This window comes from Trachurus japonicus, chromosome 5, assembly GCF_045865225.1.
Source record: "Trachurus japonicus isolate A0001 chromosome 5, Traja_1.0".
NCBI lineage: Eukaryota > Metazoa > Chordata > Actinopteri > Carangiformes > Carangidae > Trachurus > Trachurus japonicus.
In genome coordinates this window covers 12,492,777-12,511,433 of record NC_140911.1, presented here as the reverse complement: position 1 = coordinate 12,511,433, position 18,657 = coordinate 12,492,777, and the positions used below count along the sequence as shown (strand labels likewise).

Genomic DNA, 18,657 nt, shown 5'->3' with positions numbered 1-18,657 from the left:
TCATGGCGTCAGTTATTTATTTACTTTTTGATTTTTTTTTCACATTTTCTCTTTGCATATAACTCTTTATCTGTAACGATAATAAAATTCACTTTGTCATAACATTTGTACATTCAGTGCTATTTACAAAATGTGGCAGTGAGGAATTTAAGCAGGTGCGACTTTAGAGACTTCAGTCACTGAACTGCTTGTTGAAGAGTCGTCTTCCTCATCACCCATCCCCAGCATCTTCCTTATACATGAGCGGAACTGAAAAACACAAAACGGTCACAAAATTTGTCATTTAGCTAATTGTAACTGAATCTTTTTGGATATAGGTACATGAGCAATATCTAATGAATTGAATATTATTTTGGTCCATACAACTCAAATAAATCAGATCAATCAATCAAGAAAAAAATTAGATAATTTTTATTACAGATTGTCTTAGATTTTCTCAGCTGATGGAGCAAACTGTATGTTTTGAAAGCCACCATAAGAGGGCGCCATTAACCATGTCAGCTCCTTATGCAGTTAAGATTTAGTATCAGGTCAGTTCAGGCATCCTTCTGCCCCTGAGCAGCTTTTTGATCAAAGTGAATCGTCGACAGCGAACCTACCTGTTTGTTGAGGAGGATATAAATAACAGGGTTGTAAACCGTGGAGGCCTTCGAGAGGCAGGAGGGTATGGTGGCCAATCTCAGGTCGAACGATTGCCCTCGGTTGTTCACCACCCACAGGGCGAAGGAGGCGTAAGGCATCCAGCAGACCAGGAAGCCCAGCACCATGACAACCACCATCCTGGTCACCTCCCTCTCTGCCTTTTGGGTGGAGACAGACTCAGCTTGGGCCTTCGCTGCCTGTTGATGGAGAAACACAGAATCAAGTGAAATCAGTTGAGCTGTAATTTACTCACTTTTGCAATCTACCTAAACCACAGAAAACCTGAGACAATGTTGTTCCCTACCGATTTCAGCATCAAGAGCAGCTGTGAGTAGCAGAAAACGATGGTAGAGAAAGGGACGGCAAAGCAGAAGCAGAAGAGGAACATCACATAGGACTCGTTGTTGAACTTGTTGTTAGTTGTGTACCAGTCTGGGCCACAGGAGCACTGCATGCCCTCTGGGATATACCTGGAGATAAAGACAATGTATCAGTCTGTCTGTGTGAGAAAAGCTGTCAGTTTGTGAGAATTAAAAAAAAAAAGTAAGTAAAACTGAGTTGTGTTACCTGCTCCATCCAACCAGAGGAGGAACTGCAGCAAACAAAGCAAACACCCAAGTGAGAGCACAACAAGCTATGGCATGATGAGGTTTGAAGGCAAAGTTCCCGATTGGCTTGCACACAACCAGCCATCTTTCAAAAGCCACCACAGCAAGAGACCAGAGGCTCACCATGCCTGGAACAAAATCAAAACACAAATAATGATACATAGATCACACTGAGCTGCAACTTGCATAAGTTGTTGTAATGCTAACTAAAACATGATAAAGTTGGGATTCTGGGTAATCTGTTAAAATATAAAATATTTATATATGGCCATATATGTGTACCTCATTAAACCAAGAGTAAACCAGAAGAGTGATGTGCTCTCCTTAGGCGCTTCTTTTTTTTTTTAAAGAACCATAAATTGCACCACAAATCTATATCAATATGCTCCTTTCTTTTCTAGCAGGCAAAAAACAGTTACTTTGGTGATTCACCTGGCTAATTGGCTAATATTAGGCTAAATAAAAATGATATTTAGTCCATAAAGAGCTGTTTTCTTTCACCCTTGATATAAAAAGTGAAATTTAAACTTTGACGTTTCTGATAAATTGATGTTTAGTGTTATTATTAAGTCATTTTATTGAAGAGAAAAGGCTTTTAAAAAATCTATTGGGGAAAAAAAGTGGGAGAATGACTGTATCTGTGTTAGTTTTCCAAGTCCTTATGCTGTTTACCTCCAAGAGTTGCTGTAAATCCTTCAATCTTGCACCCGAGCGGACCAAGAATCATGTATCTGAAGCCAAAGCAGTAGAAGCAGGTGAAGGAGCCCACAGTGGAGACGAGGAGGTTTGCCACGGCCAAGTTCACCAGAATGTAGTTCAGATGAGACCGGAGCTTCTTATTTTGAGCAGTACATGCGATGGTGACCGTGTTGATGGCCGTACCACTCACAAACAGGAAAAACATAAAAGCTGACATGGCATAAAAAATTCCTGAGCTTCCTAGGTGATCCTGAGGAACCAGGAACGGGCTGAGGGACGTGATGTTGTTGGTGTCCAGAGGGATGGGGATCCAGAAGTCTTCTGGTAACTCCTCAACACGATTTCCCCTCATTTTGCTCTGGTTGTGTTAAATAAATAAAAAAAATAAAAAAAAATGAAGCACTATTCAAAATGGCTGTTGGAAAGTCTCAAATGATTTTGTTAGAAGTAAAAATAAAATGCTTCTGGTGCCGTCTCATGGAGGTCTGTCTCTCTGATGTTGAGTTGCAGCCGCATTTATAGGAACTTTAAATAATACTTAGGGTCAACTTAACTGGCTCAAGGAGGGGATTTAAAGCTTTGGGTCACAGTCCGCAGTCTGCACACACACACACACACAAACGCACAGACGATGCACGTAAATGCACACAGATCACCAATTCCCATAACAACACCTTTGAGCTAATACACAAGTAAGTATCTCAGTACCAGAGCTGGAAGGGATCATCTGATTACAACTCAGCGGAAGAGACAGTCCTGTGTTTGTGCATCACATAATGTGATCATCAGTGAAATTCAGGGGGTTTGTCAAATACCTTTGAGCCTCAGTAATCCAGGTTGTGGACTGGTTTCAGGCCCCGTGTTAGCCTACTGTCGCTTGACACAGAATCTAATATTTTCAGAGAAGCAGCTTCATCATGTCTTGAGTTGTCCTGAAAACGTATCTTTTCTCCTTTGCGTTCACTCTCAGCTAAGCAAATAATCTTGGCTCTCTCTCTCTCTCTTTTACTCTCTTTTTATTCTAAATTGGTTTAATTGTGCTGGTAAATTAAGTGATTATTATTCTTTGTTTTGTTTTTATTTGTTATAGTGTTTATGATTAACTATATTGTATTTACTACTGTACAGCACTTTGGTCGTAAATGTGCTTTATAAATAAACTGTGACTTGACTTGATTTGAACTTAACAATACAGATCACAAGACAAATGATGTGATAAAGAAATAATTATTGTCAAATTTAAAAAGATGTTTCATGTGACACTGTCTAAGTTATTCATTCATCTGGATTTTTTCTTTGTTTTTTATTAAAATTATGTTTTTTCTGTGTTTCAGTAACTGACAAAAAAACCCACAACCACAATGATTTAGGTCAAAACATAGCGTATAGTGAATAGTCTTGATCAAGACCAGGTATTATTCCAATGCAAGTTGTTCAGTCAAACCTAAAATACTGAAATAGTTGAATTTTTTAAAAAAAATGGCTGAGTTCAAAAGTAAGCTACTTTTTTTAAACTCAAGACATTACTTTATTCCTCCACATTTACAAAACCTAATGATTCTATAATAACCTATGAAATGAACCAGAACCTGTAGAATAAAAAATAGGACAGCCAGCTGCTACAACTCTGTCCACATACCTGGACAAATATTTGTAGGCAGTAAAGTTTGGATGTGGTAACAGCAAACATTTAAAAACAAAGGAATCTGTCTTCTATCATTTGAATCGTGAATTTCTGATAAGGGCGTGATGCTCTGATAACGAATCTCCTGTCTCATCTTCATCTACCTCAACATCTTGAACTGAGCTTTTCAAAAACGCAGCAACATGACAGTGTGAGAGTTGGCTGTGGTTGTTTTTTCTCCTGTAAGATTGTGCACTGCCTATCATATTTTCAAATAAAAGAAAATTAATACAAGTAAAGAACAGTACTAAAGTAGTAGTATAAAAGTAAGGCAAGGCAAGGCAAGGCAAGGCATCTTTATTTATATAGCACATTTCATACTGTTACAGGCTCATCCTGTTGCTGTGATTCTGTCATGTGGGAGGGGCTAGGGTTTCACGCGGTACGTGAGCAGGGCATTCTGGGAAGGGGGGTGTTGTTGTTTTTTTGCGGGGGTTCAGCAGTGCAGCCGTGTGTGTGACCCAGTTGCCAGTGTTGTATGGTTTTGTTAATGCTGGAAATAAATGCACAATTCTTCCAACGTGTCACTGTTCCCGATAATTTTTGAAGTTACCACAACGAGCTAAACAGAGCTATCGTCAAGGGAGGTCCACCTACTACGGTCCGAGGGTCTGCCAGCTCAAGTTTGGTAACAATACCATAAAATAAAATAGATAAAGTTTTAAGTTCTCAGCTATAAGCACGTGAAAAGAGAAATGTTTTTAACCTGGATTTAAAGGTGCTCACAGTTGGGGCTGATTTCAGTTCTGCTGGTAGTTTGTTCCACTTGTGTGCAGCATAACAGCTAAATGCTGCTTCACCATGTCTGGTCTGAACTCTGAGCTCCACTATTTGACCTGAGTCAGTAGATCTCAGAGCTCTACTGGGTTTATACTCTACTAACATGTCATTCATGTATTCTGGACCTAAACCATTCAGTGATTTGTAAACCAGTAGCAGAACTTTAAAATCTATTCTGTAGCTGACTGGGAGCCATGAAAGGTCTTAAGAACCGGGGTGATGTGATCTGATTTCTTTGTTCTGGTTAAAACTCGAGCTGCAGCGTTCTGAATGAGCTGCAGCTGTTTGATGCTTTTTTGGGGGAGACCAGTCAGAAGACCGTTACAGTAGTCTAGTCTACTGGAGATAAAAGCATGAATCAGCTTCTCCTGATCAGTTTGGGACATAAAACCCTTAATTCTGGATATGTTCTTAAGTTGATAAAAGGCTGATTTGGTGACTGATTTGATATGGCTGTTGAAGGTCAGATCTGATCTGATCAGCACGCCAAGGTTTCGGACTTGGTCTTTAGTTTCTAGAGACAGTGACTCGAGGTGTTTACTGACAGCAACCCCCTTCTCTTTATTGCCAAAAACAATTACCTCAGTTTTTTCTTGATTTAACTGAAGGAAACTTTGGCTCATCCAATTTTTGACTTGCTCTAAACAGTGACATAATTTGGATTGCAGTCATCTGGAGACAGTGCGAGATATATCTGTGTGTCATCTGCATAACTATGATAGTTGACATTAGAGTTCTGTCGAATTTGACCCAAAGGCAGCATATACAGGTTAAACAGAAGGGGTCCAAGGACTGACCCCTGAGGAACTCCACATGTCATAGCCACTCGATCGGATTGATAACTACCAATGGTCACAAAATAACTCCGTTCCTCTAAGTAGGACCTGAACCATTTAGGACTGTCCCGCTGAGTCCTGCCCAGGTTTCCAACCTGTTCAGCAGTATACTGTGATCCACAGCGTCAAACGCAGCACTGAGATCCAACAGGACCAGAACTGACACCTTGCCTGAGTCAGTGTTCAACCTTATGTCAATTAAAACTCTAATAAGAGCTGTTTCTGTACTGTGGTGAGGTCGGAAGCCTGATTGAAATTTGTCAAAGAGTCCACTGGAGTTCAAGAAGTTGCTGAGTTGATTAAAAACCACTTTCTAACGATCTTGGCTATAAAAGGAAGATTTGAGATGGGTCTGTAGTTGGTTAAAATGGTAGTATCCAATGTTCTCTTTTTTAAGAGTGGCTTGATGGCAGCTACTTTCAGGGGTTTAGGAAACGTGCCTGATTGAAGTGAGCAATTTATTATTTGCTGCAGATCTGTTTGGACAGAGCTTATAATAGTTTTTAAAAAGTCAGATGGTATTGTGTCAAGACAACATGTCGATGTTTTAAGATGCTGAACTGTTTCTTTTAAGGTTTTTTGGTCAACTGTATTAAACTCTGACATTACAGTTGATTTATTCCTATAGGTGATTTTAGGGATTGCATCAGTGTATTATTTTGCTGATTTGTGTTGATATTTAGCCTTATAGATTTGATTTTTTCATTGAAAAAGTAAGCAAATTCATTGCATTTTTCTGTGGAAAAGAGTTCTGAAGCTATCTCTTTTGGGGGGGTTGTAAGCTTATCAACCATAGCAAACAGAGCACGAGTGTTGTTGATGTTCTTATTAATCATTTCAGTAAAGTGTTGTCTAGCCTTGAATAACCCATGGTTAAAATTACAAAGACTTTGTTTGTAGAGGTCATGGTGGATTTGAAGTTTAGTTTTTCTCCATTTAGGCTCTGTTTTCCTGCATTCTGTTTTCAGAGCCTTTACCATCAAAGTGTTCCTCCATGGTGTTCTCTGTCTGGTCAAGGTCATCTTAGTTTTAATAGGTGCAATGGTATCAATGACATTTGAGATTTTGCAGTAGTAGTATAAATTACCTTGTGGCTGTTTAGCCTATAGTTACAACACTGTATTTCTAAAGTGAGTGATGATGTAGCTACTTATGTAAAAGCCTCTTGTTTGCTGTTTTTTTTTTTTTCATATGTCCGTTACATAGCTATATAAACAATATCTACATTATACATGTTGTTTCCCCCACATCAAAAATATAGACCCTTTGAACAAGTTTTTATAATTTTTTTTTTATTTTTCACTTTGCAGATTATTTAATATCTCTTATTTAAATTACAACATTGCACACAAATTTTTCATATGACAAAACATAACTCCATTTTTATTTACAATTCACAAATCATCAGTGGCAGAAGAACTGGAGTCTTGACATGTGGTTTAAGCAGGTCCAACTTTGGAGACTTCAGTCACTGACGATGTCGTCGATGACTCCTCTTCACCTCCACCCATTCCCAGCATGCCCAACATGGCCGAACGGAACTGAAACGGGAAAAGAAAATATATTACTTGTGGCTGTTCAAATCTGCACAGATTGTTTTTTGAACATGGAAAGTCACTGCTCTTTATTTACCAACATCATCATCATAACTGAGAGCATGAAGCCCAAATGCCACCTGTAATATTTAAAAGGAAACTTCGGGAAATAGCTGTTCTCAGCAAGTCTCATTGGAAATATCTTTTTTTTTTGTGAACCTAGTGTGCACATCTTCGGACTGTGAAGACCATAAGGTGAGGCAAATCAGACGGATGTTTGGGTTTCCTCAGAGTAAAAGGGGCCCCTGCTGGCCCCTTATATTGGCATATGTACCCATTACCAATGAGTAAAATGTATTATTATGCGTGACTCAACACAAAAATTAAATTATTTACAGTTGTTATATAATATGCATTCATGATGAGACTGATGCCGCTGATGGGATTCTGATGAGGCTCCTTCAGTCATTGTCCCTCAAATCAGATCTTCACTATCCCAACACCTAACGGACCTGTTTGTTGAAGACGACGTAGATAATAGGGTTGTAGACGGCAGAGGCCTTCGAGAAGCAGGAGGGTATGGTGGCCAATCTCAGGTCGAACGGTTGCCCTCGGTTGTTCACCACCCACAGGGCGAAGGAGGCGTAAGGCATCCAGCAGACCAGGAAGCCCAGCACCATGACAACCACCATCCTGGTCACCTCCCTCTCTGCCTTCTGGGTGGAGGCCGACTCAGCTTGGGCCTTCGCTGCCTGTTGATGGAGAAACACAGAATCCCATGGTAAGTCTGAGGGACGCACACGCAGGCCTATGAAATCAGTTGAGATGTTATTTACGCCTCTTGAAGTCTACCTAAACCACACTGAATGCAGCTGGCAACTTGAGACATGTTCCTACTGGTTACAGACAAAATCCATGCCATTAACAGAAGCTAATGAATTAAGTGTGCCAGTCAATGCTTGTTTGTTTGTATATGAATGATTTTATTTGGACGAGCATCTGCCAAAATAAAGAATTCAGAATTCTCACCAACTACATTTAAGCTTTAAGCTAATTTTTTTTTTTTGCCTCACCATTTTCAGTGTGATGAGCAGCTGTGCGTAGCAGAAGACAATGGTGATGAAGGGAACAGAAAAGCAGAAGCCAAAAAGGAACATCACGTAGGATTCATTGTTGTATTTGTTGTTTGTGGTGTACCAGTCTGGACCACAGGAGCACTGCAGGCCCTCTGGGATATACCTGGAGAGATCAGCATGATGGCATTAAGATTAGGTACCAACTTCCTGGCTGAGAGATTAATTTCAGTTAGTCATTAGTCATTAGTTCCTGTCTCTTACCTGCTCCATCCAACCAGTGGAGGAACTGAGGCAATCATTGCAAACACCCAGGTGAATACACAGCAGGCTATGGCGTGGTCGGGCTTGAATATAAAGTTCCCAAGTGGTTTACAGATAACCAGCCATCTTTCAAAAGCTACCACAGCCAGAGACCACAGGCTTACCATACCTGGAATGATACAGAGTAAAACATTTTTACTTCAACTTTGTTTTGTTTGTTTATTTCCCTTGTTTCTTTTTTTTTTTCAGCTTAACTCAAGTATCTCTCACATATGGTTCTAAAGTTCAACTTACCACCAAGTGTTGCCAAAAAACCTTCAATCTTGCATCCAAGTGGTCCAAAGACGAAATATCTGTTTGCAAAAGAGCAGCAGGCGGTAAAGGAGCCCACACAGGACACGAGGAGGTTTGCCACTGCCAAGTTAAGCAGAATGTAGTTGAGATGGGACCGGAGCTTTTTGTGTTGAGCAGTGCATGCGATGGTGAGGACGTTGATGCCAGTGCCAACCACAAATACAAAGAACATAAATGCCGCCATGGCATAGAAAACTGCGGAGCCCCCTAGATGATCCTGGGGAACCAGGAACGGGCTGAGTGCTGTGATGTTGTTGGTATCCAGTTCGATGGGTATCCAGAAGTCTTCTGGCAGCTCCGTACCACGATTTCCCCTCATTTTGTTTGTTTTTGTAGGACTATTGATGAAATGTTATACTTGCTAAAGTATAGTAGGATTTACCTATATAACATATAAAAGAATAAAGCATAAAAGTTTCAAGTGGCAGACAAGATCACTGAAGTGATCACGTCCTGAGCATCTCTCATGTCGGTCTGTTGTGAAAGACTGACTTTTATAAATGGCCTGACCTCATCCCGATTACAAGTCTAATTGATAACATAATTAATTGATTGATTGTTTATTTAAGTTGCCATTAAGAGGTTTAAGGTTTTGCTTCCAAAGAGGTCACGAGGAGTCATGAACATTTACCATATTGATCATGTGTTGCATGGTGCAATTATGTCACAATGGAAAATACAGAAAACACATGTTTTCACATAAAAGTGTGTGTTAATTGTGTAATTGTTGGAAATCGAGTGTTGATGCCTGTTGCTCAAGATACATAAGTCAGTATAAAGACAATGATCTAAATAATGAATGTAAATGCTTAAATTACCTACACTGTGGTGTTGAACATTTAGTAAGAAATTTAAGATTTTGTCAAGAGCAGAAATGTTCCATACAGGCGTCTAAACCAAGGAACAAAACATACAGTATATCCATCCTCCGGCTCTACGTGTCGGCAATTTTGAGTCAGCAATCCATCCTAATGTGTATGTCTTTGAACCCAGAGAGAGCCCACACAATCACGTGGAGCACATTCCACACAGAAAGGGCCCCCAGCCCCTGGGAATTGAACCCAGAACTGTCTTGCTGAGAAGCAACAGCGTTAACCTCTGCACATGTCGTCCTTGCGGTGCACCTGTCTTCGATATACATGACCATTTGTTCTTATCATCAAAACCCAATTAGACAGGTTAATCCCACTTTCTTAAAGAAGAGCACAGCAGGTCCTTCCCTGCTAATCTGGTTTCCATTAACATTAAATCTGATAATCTCATGCGCTGTAGCCCTTTGTAATCCACTCTACCAGTTTAACTCAAGCTTTGTGTTACCTTTTTGGCATTTCGCCTCCTTCCTGAACGTTAGAGGTGTATAAGACATTGGAAGTGCAGCAGAAGGTTGTGACTCTGTCGATCCCAAAAAAGCAATACAGAGAAGGATATCATCATCATCACCATTATCATCAAGGGATGCAGGTTAGAGATATTACAGAGACCAGGGGGTGGATGTGATCTGAATCGATAAAATATTTGCTTTTAGTTGCATGACAATCAAAAACGTCAACAAAACATCAATATTAAACTGGGTACTGCCGGATGCTTTGAAATGAACAGTTTGTTTTTATTTTTCATATTTTTATATTTGCTGTGCAAAAAAATGTGTTAATCATTTTCTATAGGAATAAAGTGCAGTATCTATTAATAGATATTTACAATAGACAAATGATCAGTTCCCCGTGCAGCAGTATTTTGACAGTAAAAAGAAAACAGTGTGGATGTTTGGTCTAAGCAGGCCCAACTTTGGAGACTTCGGTCACTGATGATGTTGTCGACGAATCTTCATCATCACCTCCGCCCATACCCAACATCTTCATCATGCATGAGCGGAACTGAAAGACATCAGAAGAGAGTACACCTTTAGAAACTGTTTCAATGAGGTAATTCAAGCCAAATTAGCAGTTTGATTGCTATAAATCACAGACCTTGCCCTTACAACAGAAACAACCATAAACTGTGGTTCCTGAGAACATCATTAACCTTGCAAGCCTCTAAAGTGTAGTTTACTGCTGAGCTGTCCTGCCGGTAACTGTAATGTGTTTGTACGACATTCAACAGACCTGTTTGTTGAGTAACACATAGATAACGGGGTTGTAGACTGCAGAGGTCTTTGAAAAGACGGATGGTATGGAAGCAAATCTCAGGTCGAATGGTTGCCCTCGGTTGTTCACAACCCACAGGGCGAAAGAGGCGTATGGCAGCCAGCAGACCAAGAAGCCCATCACCATGACAACCACCATCCTGGTCACCTCCCTCTCTGCCTTCTGGGTGGAGGCCGACTCAGCTTGGGCCTTCGCTGCCTGTTGATGGAAAGAGGTGAGTTGTGTCTCACGCCAGTCATCGGACCAAAAGGTAAAAATCCACCTTCAAATGTTTGCCTCACCATTTTCAGTGTGATGAGCAGCTGACCGTAGCAGAAGACCATGGTACCAAGAGGAACAGCGAAGCAGAAGCAGAAAAGGAACATCACGTAGGATTCATTGTTGTATTTGTTGTTTGTGGTGTACCAGTCTGGACCACAGGAGCACTGCAGGCCCTCCGGGATATACCTGGAGAGATAATCATCGTAAGAGCAATGACTGTATGTAAATCAAGCTTTGTTTGAATAAATATTTCTGGAAACCGAATTAGGCCTTTATCTCTTTTTCTTTCTTACTGTTTTACACAAAAGACTAGGCTACATACTGTTTCTACAGCTCACACAACAATCATAGTGTCCTGAGTGTCACTTGTCTCCCAGAAACACTATAATAATGAATGTAAATGTGAGTGTGCATGGAACACAAACCTGCTCCATCCAACCAGTGGAGGACCTGAGGCAATCAGTGCAATCACCCAGGTGAATGCACAGCAGGCTATGGCGTGGTCAGGCTTGAAAATAAAGTTTCCAAGTGGTTTACAGATGACCAGCCATCTTTCAAAAGCTACCACAGCCAGAGACCACAGGCTTACCATACCTGGAATGACACAGAGTAAAACATGTTCTTACTTATATGTTGTTTTTGGTAGTTTGTTTTTATCACTTTTTTTTAGCCTACTTGTTAAAACCCAATTATCATCTCATATATGATTCAAATTCATCTTACCACCAAGTGTGACCATAAAACCTTCAATCCTGCATGCAAGTGGTCCAAAGATGAAATATTTGTTTGCAAAGGTGCAGCAGGCGGTAAAGGAGCCAATACAGGACACAATGAGGTTCGCCACAGCCAGATTCAACAGGATGTAGTTGAGGTGGGACCGGAGCTTCTTGTATTGAGCAGTGCAGGCAATTGTAAGCACATTGATGAAAGTGCCCACAACAAATATAAAAAACATGTATATGGACATTGCATAGAAGGTGGCTGAGCTTGCTAGATGGTCCTGGGGAACGAGGAAAGGGCTGAGTGATGTGATGTTGTCCGTATCCAGAGGGATGGGGATGTAGAAGTCCTCTGGAAGCTCTTGAACACGGCCGTGCTTCATTTTCGAGCTGTATGTATATTAAAAAAATAAAGAGTAAAAATCAATATTTGCTTCTCATGTGATGATCGACACACAGTGTCTCTTGCAGTTGCACTTGAGACAGTCCATAAACAGAGGACTAGGAGCACATATATAAGGCTGTGTGATTTAACATATAATTAATTGGATGACTGAATAATTGATTGCTTTATCTAATTAGCAAAAACAAACTCAAGCTCTAATGAATGCAATTAGAACAATTACAAAAACGATGAAGGAACAACAAACGTGTACAGTAAGACAACAGACACACAGAAGCTAAAACAAGATTTCAGGATGTTATTCATTAAGATTTGGCACTGGTAATAGGTACAACAGCAGCTGACCTAACAGCTGTGTTTGAACCTGTATGCAGGATAAAGCAATTCCTGCGTCAGATGCCAGGATCCTACTGTTTTCCTAAATGTTCTTCTTTCTTTCTTTCTTCTTCCGAGGAAATCCTACTTCCCATGCATAATCAGTGAAAAAAACTTCATAGAAATGTTCAGCAGATTTACTTTAAAAAGCCCACTTTTAAAACATTTGACTGTAAACAGTAGCTACTGTAAACATAATCATCCAATTCTTGCTAAATACATTTTCAATCTTCCTGAAAAAGATTTACAATATTTTGGCGTCGTGGTTGATGAAGTTTGGCAAATATCAGAATTTTATCACAAAAACTGAATTTTCTAGAACATTTTGAATTCTGTGTTCATGGGAACAACTGCAGTCAATGTAAGAGTGTCATTTTTAAACATGATTCAAAACACTTATCGTTAAAAACAAATCACCAACATTTCCATGATGCAATTTATGTATTATAAGATTTTTGTTTAGATGACAGAATTTCTGACATTTTGTCAATTTTTTAAATCTGCCTTGACAATTGCTGCCCGGTCGGTTACTCCCTGAGTCTATTTGAGAAGCCACACACTACACCTCACTTCCAGTCAATTAGCTCAGTGAGTTAGGATCTGGTTCTTGGTGTCAGAGGATGTGGGTTCAAGCCCCAGCAAGGGCGATGATTATAACACATCTAAATGCCAGATGTCCTCAACTAACACAAGACAATTAGTTCTGAAACTGGTTTGAATCCTACTTAAAGGACAGGGACTACTTTGTGTCTATAGGCAACTACACATCTGAGCTAACAAAAATTACATGTGGGGTTCCCCAAGGCTCCATTCTAGGGCCTCTTCTGTTTTATATCTACATGCTTCCCCTAGCCCAGATTATGGAAAGCAACAAAATAAGTTACCATAACTATGCAGATGACACACAAATCTACATAACCATATCACCAGGGGACTATGGTCCCATACAAACACTGTGTACCTGCATTGAATCAATGACTGGATGTGCCAGAATTTTCTTCAGTTAAACAAAGACAAAACTTAGGTCATTGTTTTTGGTGCCACTGCAGAACGACTAAAAGTTAGCAGTCAACTTCAATCAGTAATGCTAACACAAGCCAGAAATCTAGGTGTAGTCATGGACTCAGACCTGAATCTGAACAACCGCATTAAGACCATAACAAAGTCAGCCTTAGTCTTAAAAACATATCAAGGATAAAAGGACTCATGTCTCAGCAGGACTTGGAAAAACTTGTCCATGCATTTATCTTTAGTAGGCTTGACTATTGTAACGGTGTCTTTACAGGTCTCACTAAAAAGGCCATTAGACAGCTGCAGCTGATTCAAAACGCTGCCGCTCGAGTCCTCACTAACACCAAGAAAGTGGACCATATCACCCCAGTCCTCAGATCTCTGCACTGGCTTCCAGTTTCTCACAGAATAGATTTCAAAATACTGCTGATGGTTTACAAAGCATTAAATGGTTTAGGGCCAAAATACATCTCTGACTTCCTACTGAACTATGAGCCGTCCAGACCTCTCAGATCATCTGGTAGGCCGGCTCTAGGCATAGGCGATATAGGCGGTCGCCTAGAGCGCCAACTGCTGGAGGGGCGCCGCCAGTCAAGGGGGGAAAAAAAAGATAATAATAATGATTTATGTCCGCTGGCGCCCCCTCACTTAGTGTTTTCTGTGTAGAAACCCCCCCCCCCAAAACAAATAAATAAACAATGACAAACATGTTCCTAAATTGTGTAGTCACAGTCTGCAGCAGGAATGCTCTCAAGCCATTTTCTTGTTAGAAACGCCACATTTTTAATTAGATGTGTGGCACAAATGCCGGCACGTTTGCGCGACCGTCTCGACATGTTTTTTTTTTTTTCATATTTCGGTCATTTACGCAGTAGAAATGCGGTTCAACTACTGTGATTGGGAGGCTCTCCTCTTTCAAATACGCACGCCCTTGACGACCTGTCAATCAAAACAACAACTGTGAAGCGCTTCGAGAGAGCGAGAGAGAGAGAGAGAGAGAGAGAGAGAGAGAGAAGCAGTGAGGATGATGACGGTGCTTCAGAGGTTTAAAGTTCTGACTAATTTGATGAGGAAGATTATGAAAAAAGAAGAGAGTAGAGATTTCAGCCTGCTCAGACAGCAGGGCCAGTGGGCCACAGCTCCAGATCAGCTCCAGCTGTGTATTCAGACCTGCTGAGCTATCAAACTAGTTTTGTTTTTGTTTTTTTTTACCTCTTGTGACAGTTGAGGTTCCTGTCACTATGCCTCCAATTGATCATGTGCCCTGGCTACTTGGCCAAAGGGATGTCCCTTTGGGTGGACTGGCAAGCGTGCATGACTCTTACCCGGGAGGTGTGGGTTCAATCCCTGCCCGGGCCCTCTTCACCTTGCCACACTCTCAAACAGTGCCACAATGACAACACATATATAGGGTACATTATATGGGCTAAATATTGTAAATTTTGTGTATTTGTTTGTCCATTTAGTTGATATTTGGAGAAAATTTCTCATTTCGGGCTACACACATCTCATGAAGTTTGAAATGTAATGTGAAGTCAATATTTAGCTTCTGTTATCCCACATTTGAGACATTTGGTGAGAATGACAGTTAGGCCTAACATTTATGCTCAAAAAGCAATTTCACAATTTTTTTTCTACACTTATCGCCTTATGTATCATACAGTATATCCCACTGCTTTTGTGAAGCCCAGACTTTCGTATACCCATTTCAAGCACCACAACAGTTTGTTCTCATGATTGTGAAGAGACTAATTTTTTCATGTCTTCACCCAGGATTTACTCAATGCAATTTTACTGATTGTTGTGCAAATTGTGTATCTCAGGGTCAGAGGGGACATAGAGATACACTGCTATGTTATCGTTATGATCATTATGATCATTGTTGGGGGGGGGGTGCCTGAGAGTAATCTCGCCTAGGGCACCAAAATGGCTAGAGCCGGCCTTCTATCTATACCTAGAGTCAGAGGTAAACACGTTGAGGCAGCATTTACGTAGTTATATGCACCCACTATCTGGAACAAAGTCCCAGAAACCTGCAGGTCTGCCAGAACCCTCAGTGCCTTTAAATCAACAGTGAAGACTTTCATGTTTGCTGACGCCTTTCATTAACTGCACTGTAACATTATTCTGTTATTTTATATCTTTTTTCCATCTCCCTTTCTGTTTTACTTCTTTTTATAGCTGTTTTAATTCTTTCTCTTGTCTGTTTTTAAAAAATGCTTGCTTTTTATGTTCTCATTTGTAAAGCACCTTGAGTTGTCTTGTTGCGGAAATGTGCTATACAAATAAACTTGCCTTTGCCTTTGATGGTGGCGTTACAGCATGCATCTAAATTTCAAAACTTTGAAAATAAATTCATAACAGATCAACTATGTGCTATGGCTTTGCAACTTTCACTTTAAAGTTGCCTAATTTTGTCTATAAAAAAATTGCCTGGCCCCGACCATTGCTGCGCAGCAGCTATACTTTGTATCTGCTACCATTGATGCTTTAAATGAATGTTGCTGATGATTTCATTGTCTGGGTTATTCTAGGCCTAAAACGTTAATTTTTCTGTGCCATGACTTTACAGAACTATTATGCTTGGAAAAGACTTTATTGTTGCAATTTGTTCATATTTTAGATTAAAAATGACATGTTCTTAGAAAATGAAACTTTATTGAGCCATCAATTTGGCAATTTTGTTCATGTTAATAAAATTTCAAGCCTCACAGAAGTGTTCATTCCCATTATGTGTCGAAGGGGTAGTGCTGTATTATGACGTCAAAATATCATTGTGTTTATTGCGCACTTGATTGCCCCCCAGGGATAATAAAGGTTACCTTGACTTATCAGATCATTATGATAGAGACACAATCTCAGGTTAAAATGAATAATGCTTAGTAGAAAGTACAAAGAGAAATACACAGTCACATACTGTACATGCAGTGACATAAAGATGGATGCATCCCAGAGGAAACTGTTTGGCTGAGTCTAGTCTCTCAGTGTCCAAGCTGACTCCATTGATCCAATGATCCAATGATGATCCAATCTGCAAGGAAGGACATTGTTTTGGAATCAGCTAATCCTCTCATCAGCGCTCTTACGTCTGCTAATCACATTCACACAGTCCCTGCGTAACCTCCTTGCTCTCAGTATTAGGGTGGATGATCTCTTACCTTCGTTATTGTATCAGGATCAAGAAGGGATTACCCCATGAGGAGTCTGGAACCATGTGCAGACCATTTTTTTCACATCATCATAGGATGCTGTTGGGTTGTAGAGACAGCAGCCAAGTGGTGGCAGATATGTCACAATAGGTGAGGAATATTCTCATTTATTTTGCAAAAACTAGAAATTAATTACTTCCTGCTCTATACATCATCTTTTAAAGGATGTGAAGGAAACTTTCTACTGGACACAAATGTATTTCATATGCAAATAAATAGTAAATCACAATCATTGATTTCTGTAGCTGGACTGTAGCAGAGGCTTTATTGATTAATGATGTAATAATGAAGTATAAGACTAAATGGATCATATGATACAGTATATTTATGTGATGATAGTGGTAGAGTATGCAGACACGTGCCCTGATGACTGAATAAGGTCTCCACAGGGGGTGTGACAAAAAACCACCTGGACGAGTGTCAGACCGAAGATCTCAATGGTTCAGTCCTGGGTTTTGGGGACTATGTGTGAAGAGAAGGACATCAGGAACTTTGATAAAGTTATATTAAAAAAATATATAGGCTATATATCTGAAGCAGTTCGTTGTTCATCAGTAGAACCAAAAATGTCTTTAGGAATTGTAATGGAGTTGCTAATCATCCCATTCAAGGAAAAAATAACGAAATATTGGCACATTTTTGTTTTTCAGAGGGTTAATGAGGCTTTACATATTAAACAGCTTGAGGACTTGAGGGCCAGAATAACTGGTGTTTAAAATACTGTAGGAGGCTAAGAGAACACAAGTTTACATGAGGTTATAATTGTAGGCTCAAGTTATAGCTTTATATTTCATTTTTATGTGTTTACTTGTGGTATTTTTATGATATGGTCACAACGTCAGGAGAAATAGACAGAGCATAGACAAAAGTGTTAATAGGAAAAGTAAATTAGGTTATGCTGTTGCTTAACTGCATTTGGCCAAAAAATCTATTAATCTATACTTTGTGAGACTATACTGAACAGTAGAATGGAAACAGCTGATTTCAACAGTGCATTGCAGGGCTGTTAGACATGATGTTAGGATTAATAAATCAATTCAGACGTGTATGGAAACAAAATATATGCTCTTGAATCCAAATAATACAAACTGCATTTCCATCGCCCACTAGAAAATTGACTGTGCCAAAGACTGACACACCGATCTATGATAATGCCTTTGGAGGGTAAAAATCCACAAGACTTTGTCAAAACACTCCACGTTCTGCTGCCATAATCCTCGATCTATGTCACTTGTGTGGCTTTATATCATGATCTCTTCAGCCTCTCAAAGTTTGGTCCTCTGGCCGCTCCCTAAGACTCTTACCCAGTGTAAACAATTAGCGGCAGCTCAGAGCAGTGTGGAAGGTCAAGGTGTTTGTCTGAGCTCCACTGACCCATGCAACCTGCCGCTGTGCTCATGAACACACACACACACACACACACACACACACACACACACACACTGAGTGATTAACTGTGGGCCTTTGAAAAAAGCTAAAATTATGTCCTCATTAGTTTACTATGAGATTGATGACCACATTGCTGTAGATTGCAACGTATGATTGTTGATTTCTTGCTCTTTTAGACCAGATTCAAATTACTAAAACTTTTGGTGATTAATGAGTATAAGTGCTCTAAAATGAAAAGTGACATCCCATCCAATCAGCTGCAATGACAGCTACAAACTCTTTTGCACTTCTTGGAAATTTCCATCATTTTATCCAATTACGATCTAAATGACGTGGCTGATGAGTCCTAAATCTTTTTAAATACGCCTTGCACAACATCAGGATAAATCCCTCCCCCTGCAGAGGCACACTGAAATGTTTCCACCAACATACAGTTGTTTTTGCATCTCTTGGATGCTCACAAAACTACATCTCAGCCAAATATAGCAGTCAACAAGGACATTTTTTGTGTTACATCCTTTGACAATTTTAATAGGCTACAGTTTGGGTCCAATCCTCACTTGCAAGAATGAAAAGAACAAAAACTGAACTGTGTAAGTATTTGATAAATAAAATCCGTACATGAGGTCAGAACAAACTTAGAAATATTACTTCAGTGTTTTTATTATTAT

General features: G+C 39.9%; 3 protein-coding genes across 3 annotated transcripts; all 3 read right to left on the bottom strand.

Moving 5' to 3' along the window:
• Positions 1-26: 26 nt before the first annotated feature.
• LOC146987212 (blue-sensitive opsin-like) lies at positions 27-2,369 on the bottom strand. The gene is made up of 5 exons (XM_085776332.1): positions 1,923-2,369; positions 1,210-1,378; positions 947-1,112; positions 600-839; positions 27-249 (listed from the first exon to the last, which is right to left on the bottom strand). The coding sequence occupies exons 1-5, from the start codon at positions 2,299-2,301 to the stop codon at positions 148-150; spliced, it is 1,056 nt and encodes a 351-aa protein (XP_085632458.1). The 5' UTR covers positions 2,302-2,369; the 3' UTR covers positions 27-147.
• Positions 2,370-6,549: 4,180 nt separating this feature from the next.
• LOC146987211 (blue-sensitive opsin-like) lies at positions 6,550-8,935 on the bottom strand. The gene is made up of 5 exons (XM_085776329.1): positions 8,416-8,935; positions 8,122-8,290; positions 7,858-8,023; positions 7,297-7,536; positions 6,550-6,790 (listed from the first exon to the last, which is right to left on the bottom strand). Exons 1-5 carry the CDS (start codon positions 8,792-8,794, stop codon positions 6,689-6,691), a joined length of 1,056 nt encoding a protein of 351 aa, XP_085632455.1. The 5' UTR covers positions 8,795-8,935; the 3' UTR covers positions 6,550-6,688.
• Positions 8,936-10,059: 1,124 nt separating this feature from the next.
• LOC146987210 (blue-sensitive opsin-like) lies at positions 10,060-12,075 on the bottom strand. The gene is made up of 5 exons (XM_085776328.1): positions 11,604-12,075; positions 11,306-11,474; positions 10,901-11,066; positions 10,578-10,817; positions 10,060-10,349 (listed from the first exon to the last, which is right to left on the bottom strand). Exons 1-5 carry the CDS (start codon positions 11,980-11,982, stop codon positions 10,245-10,247), a joined length of 1,059 nt encoding a protein of 352 aa, XP_085632454.1. The 5' UTR covers positions 11,983-12,075; the 3' UTR covers positions 10,060-10,244.
• Between the last annotated feature and the right edge of the window lie 6,582 nt (positions 12,076-18,657).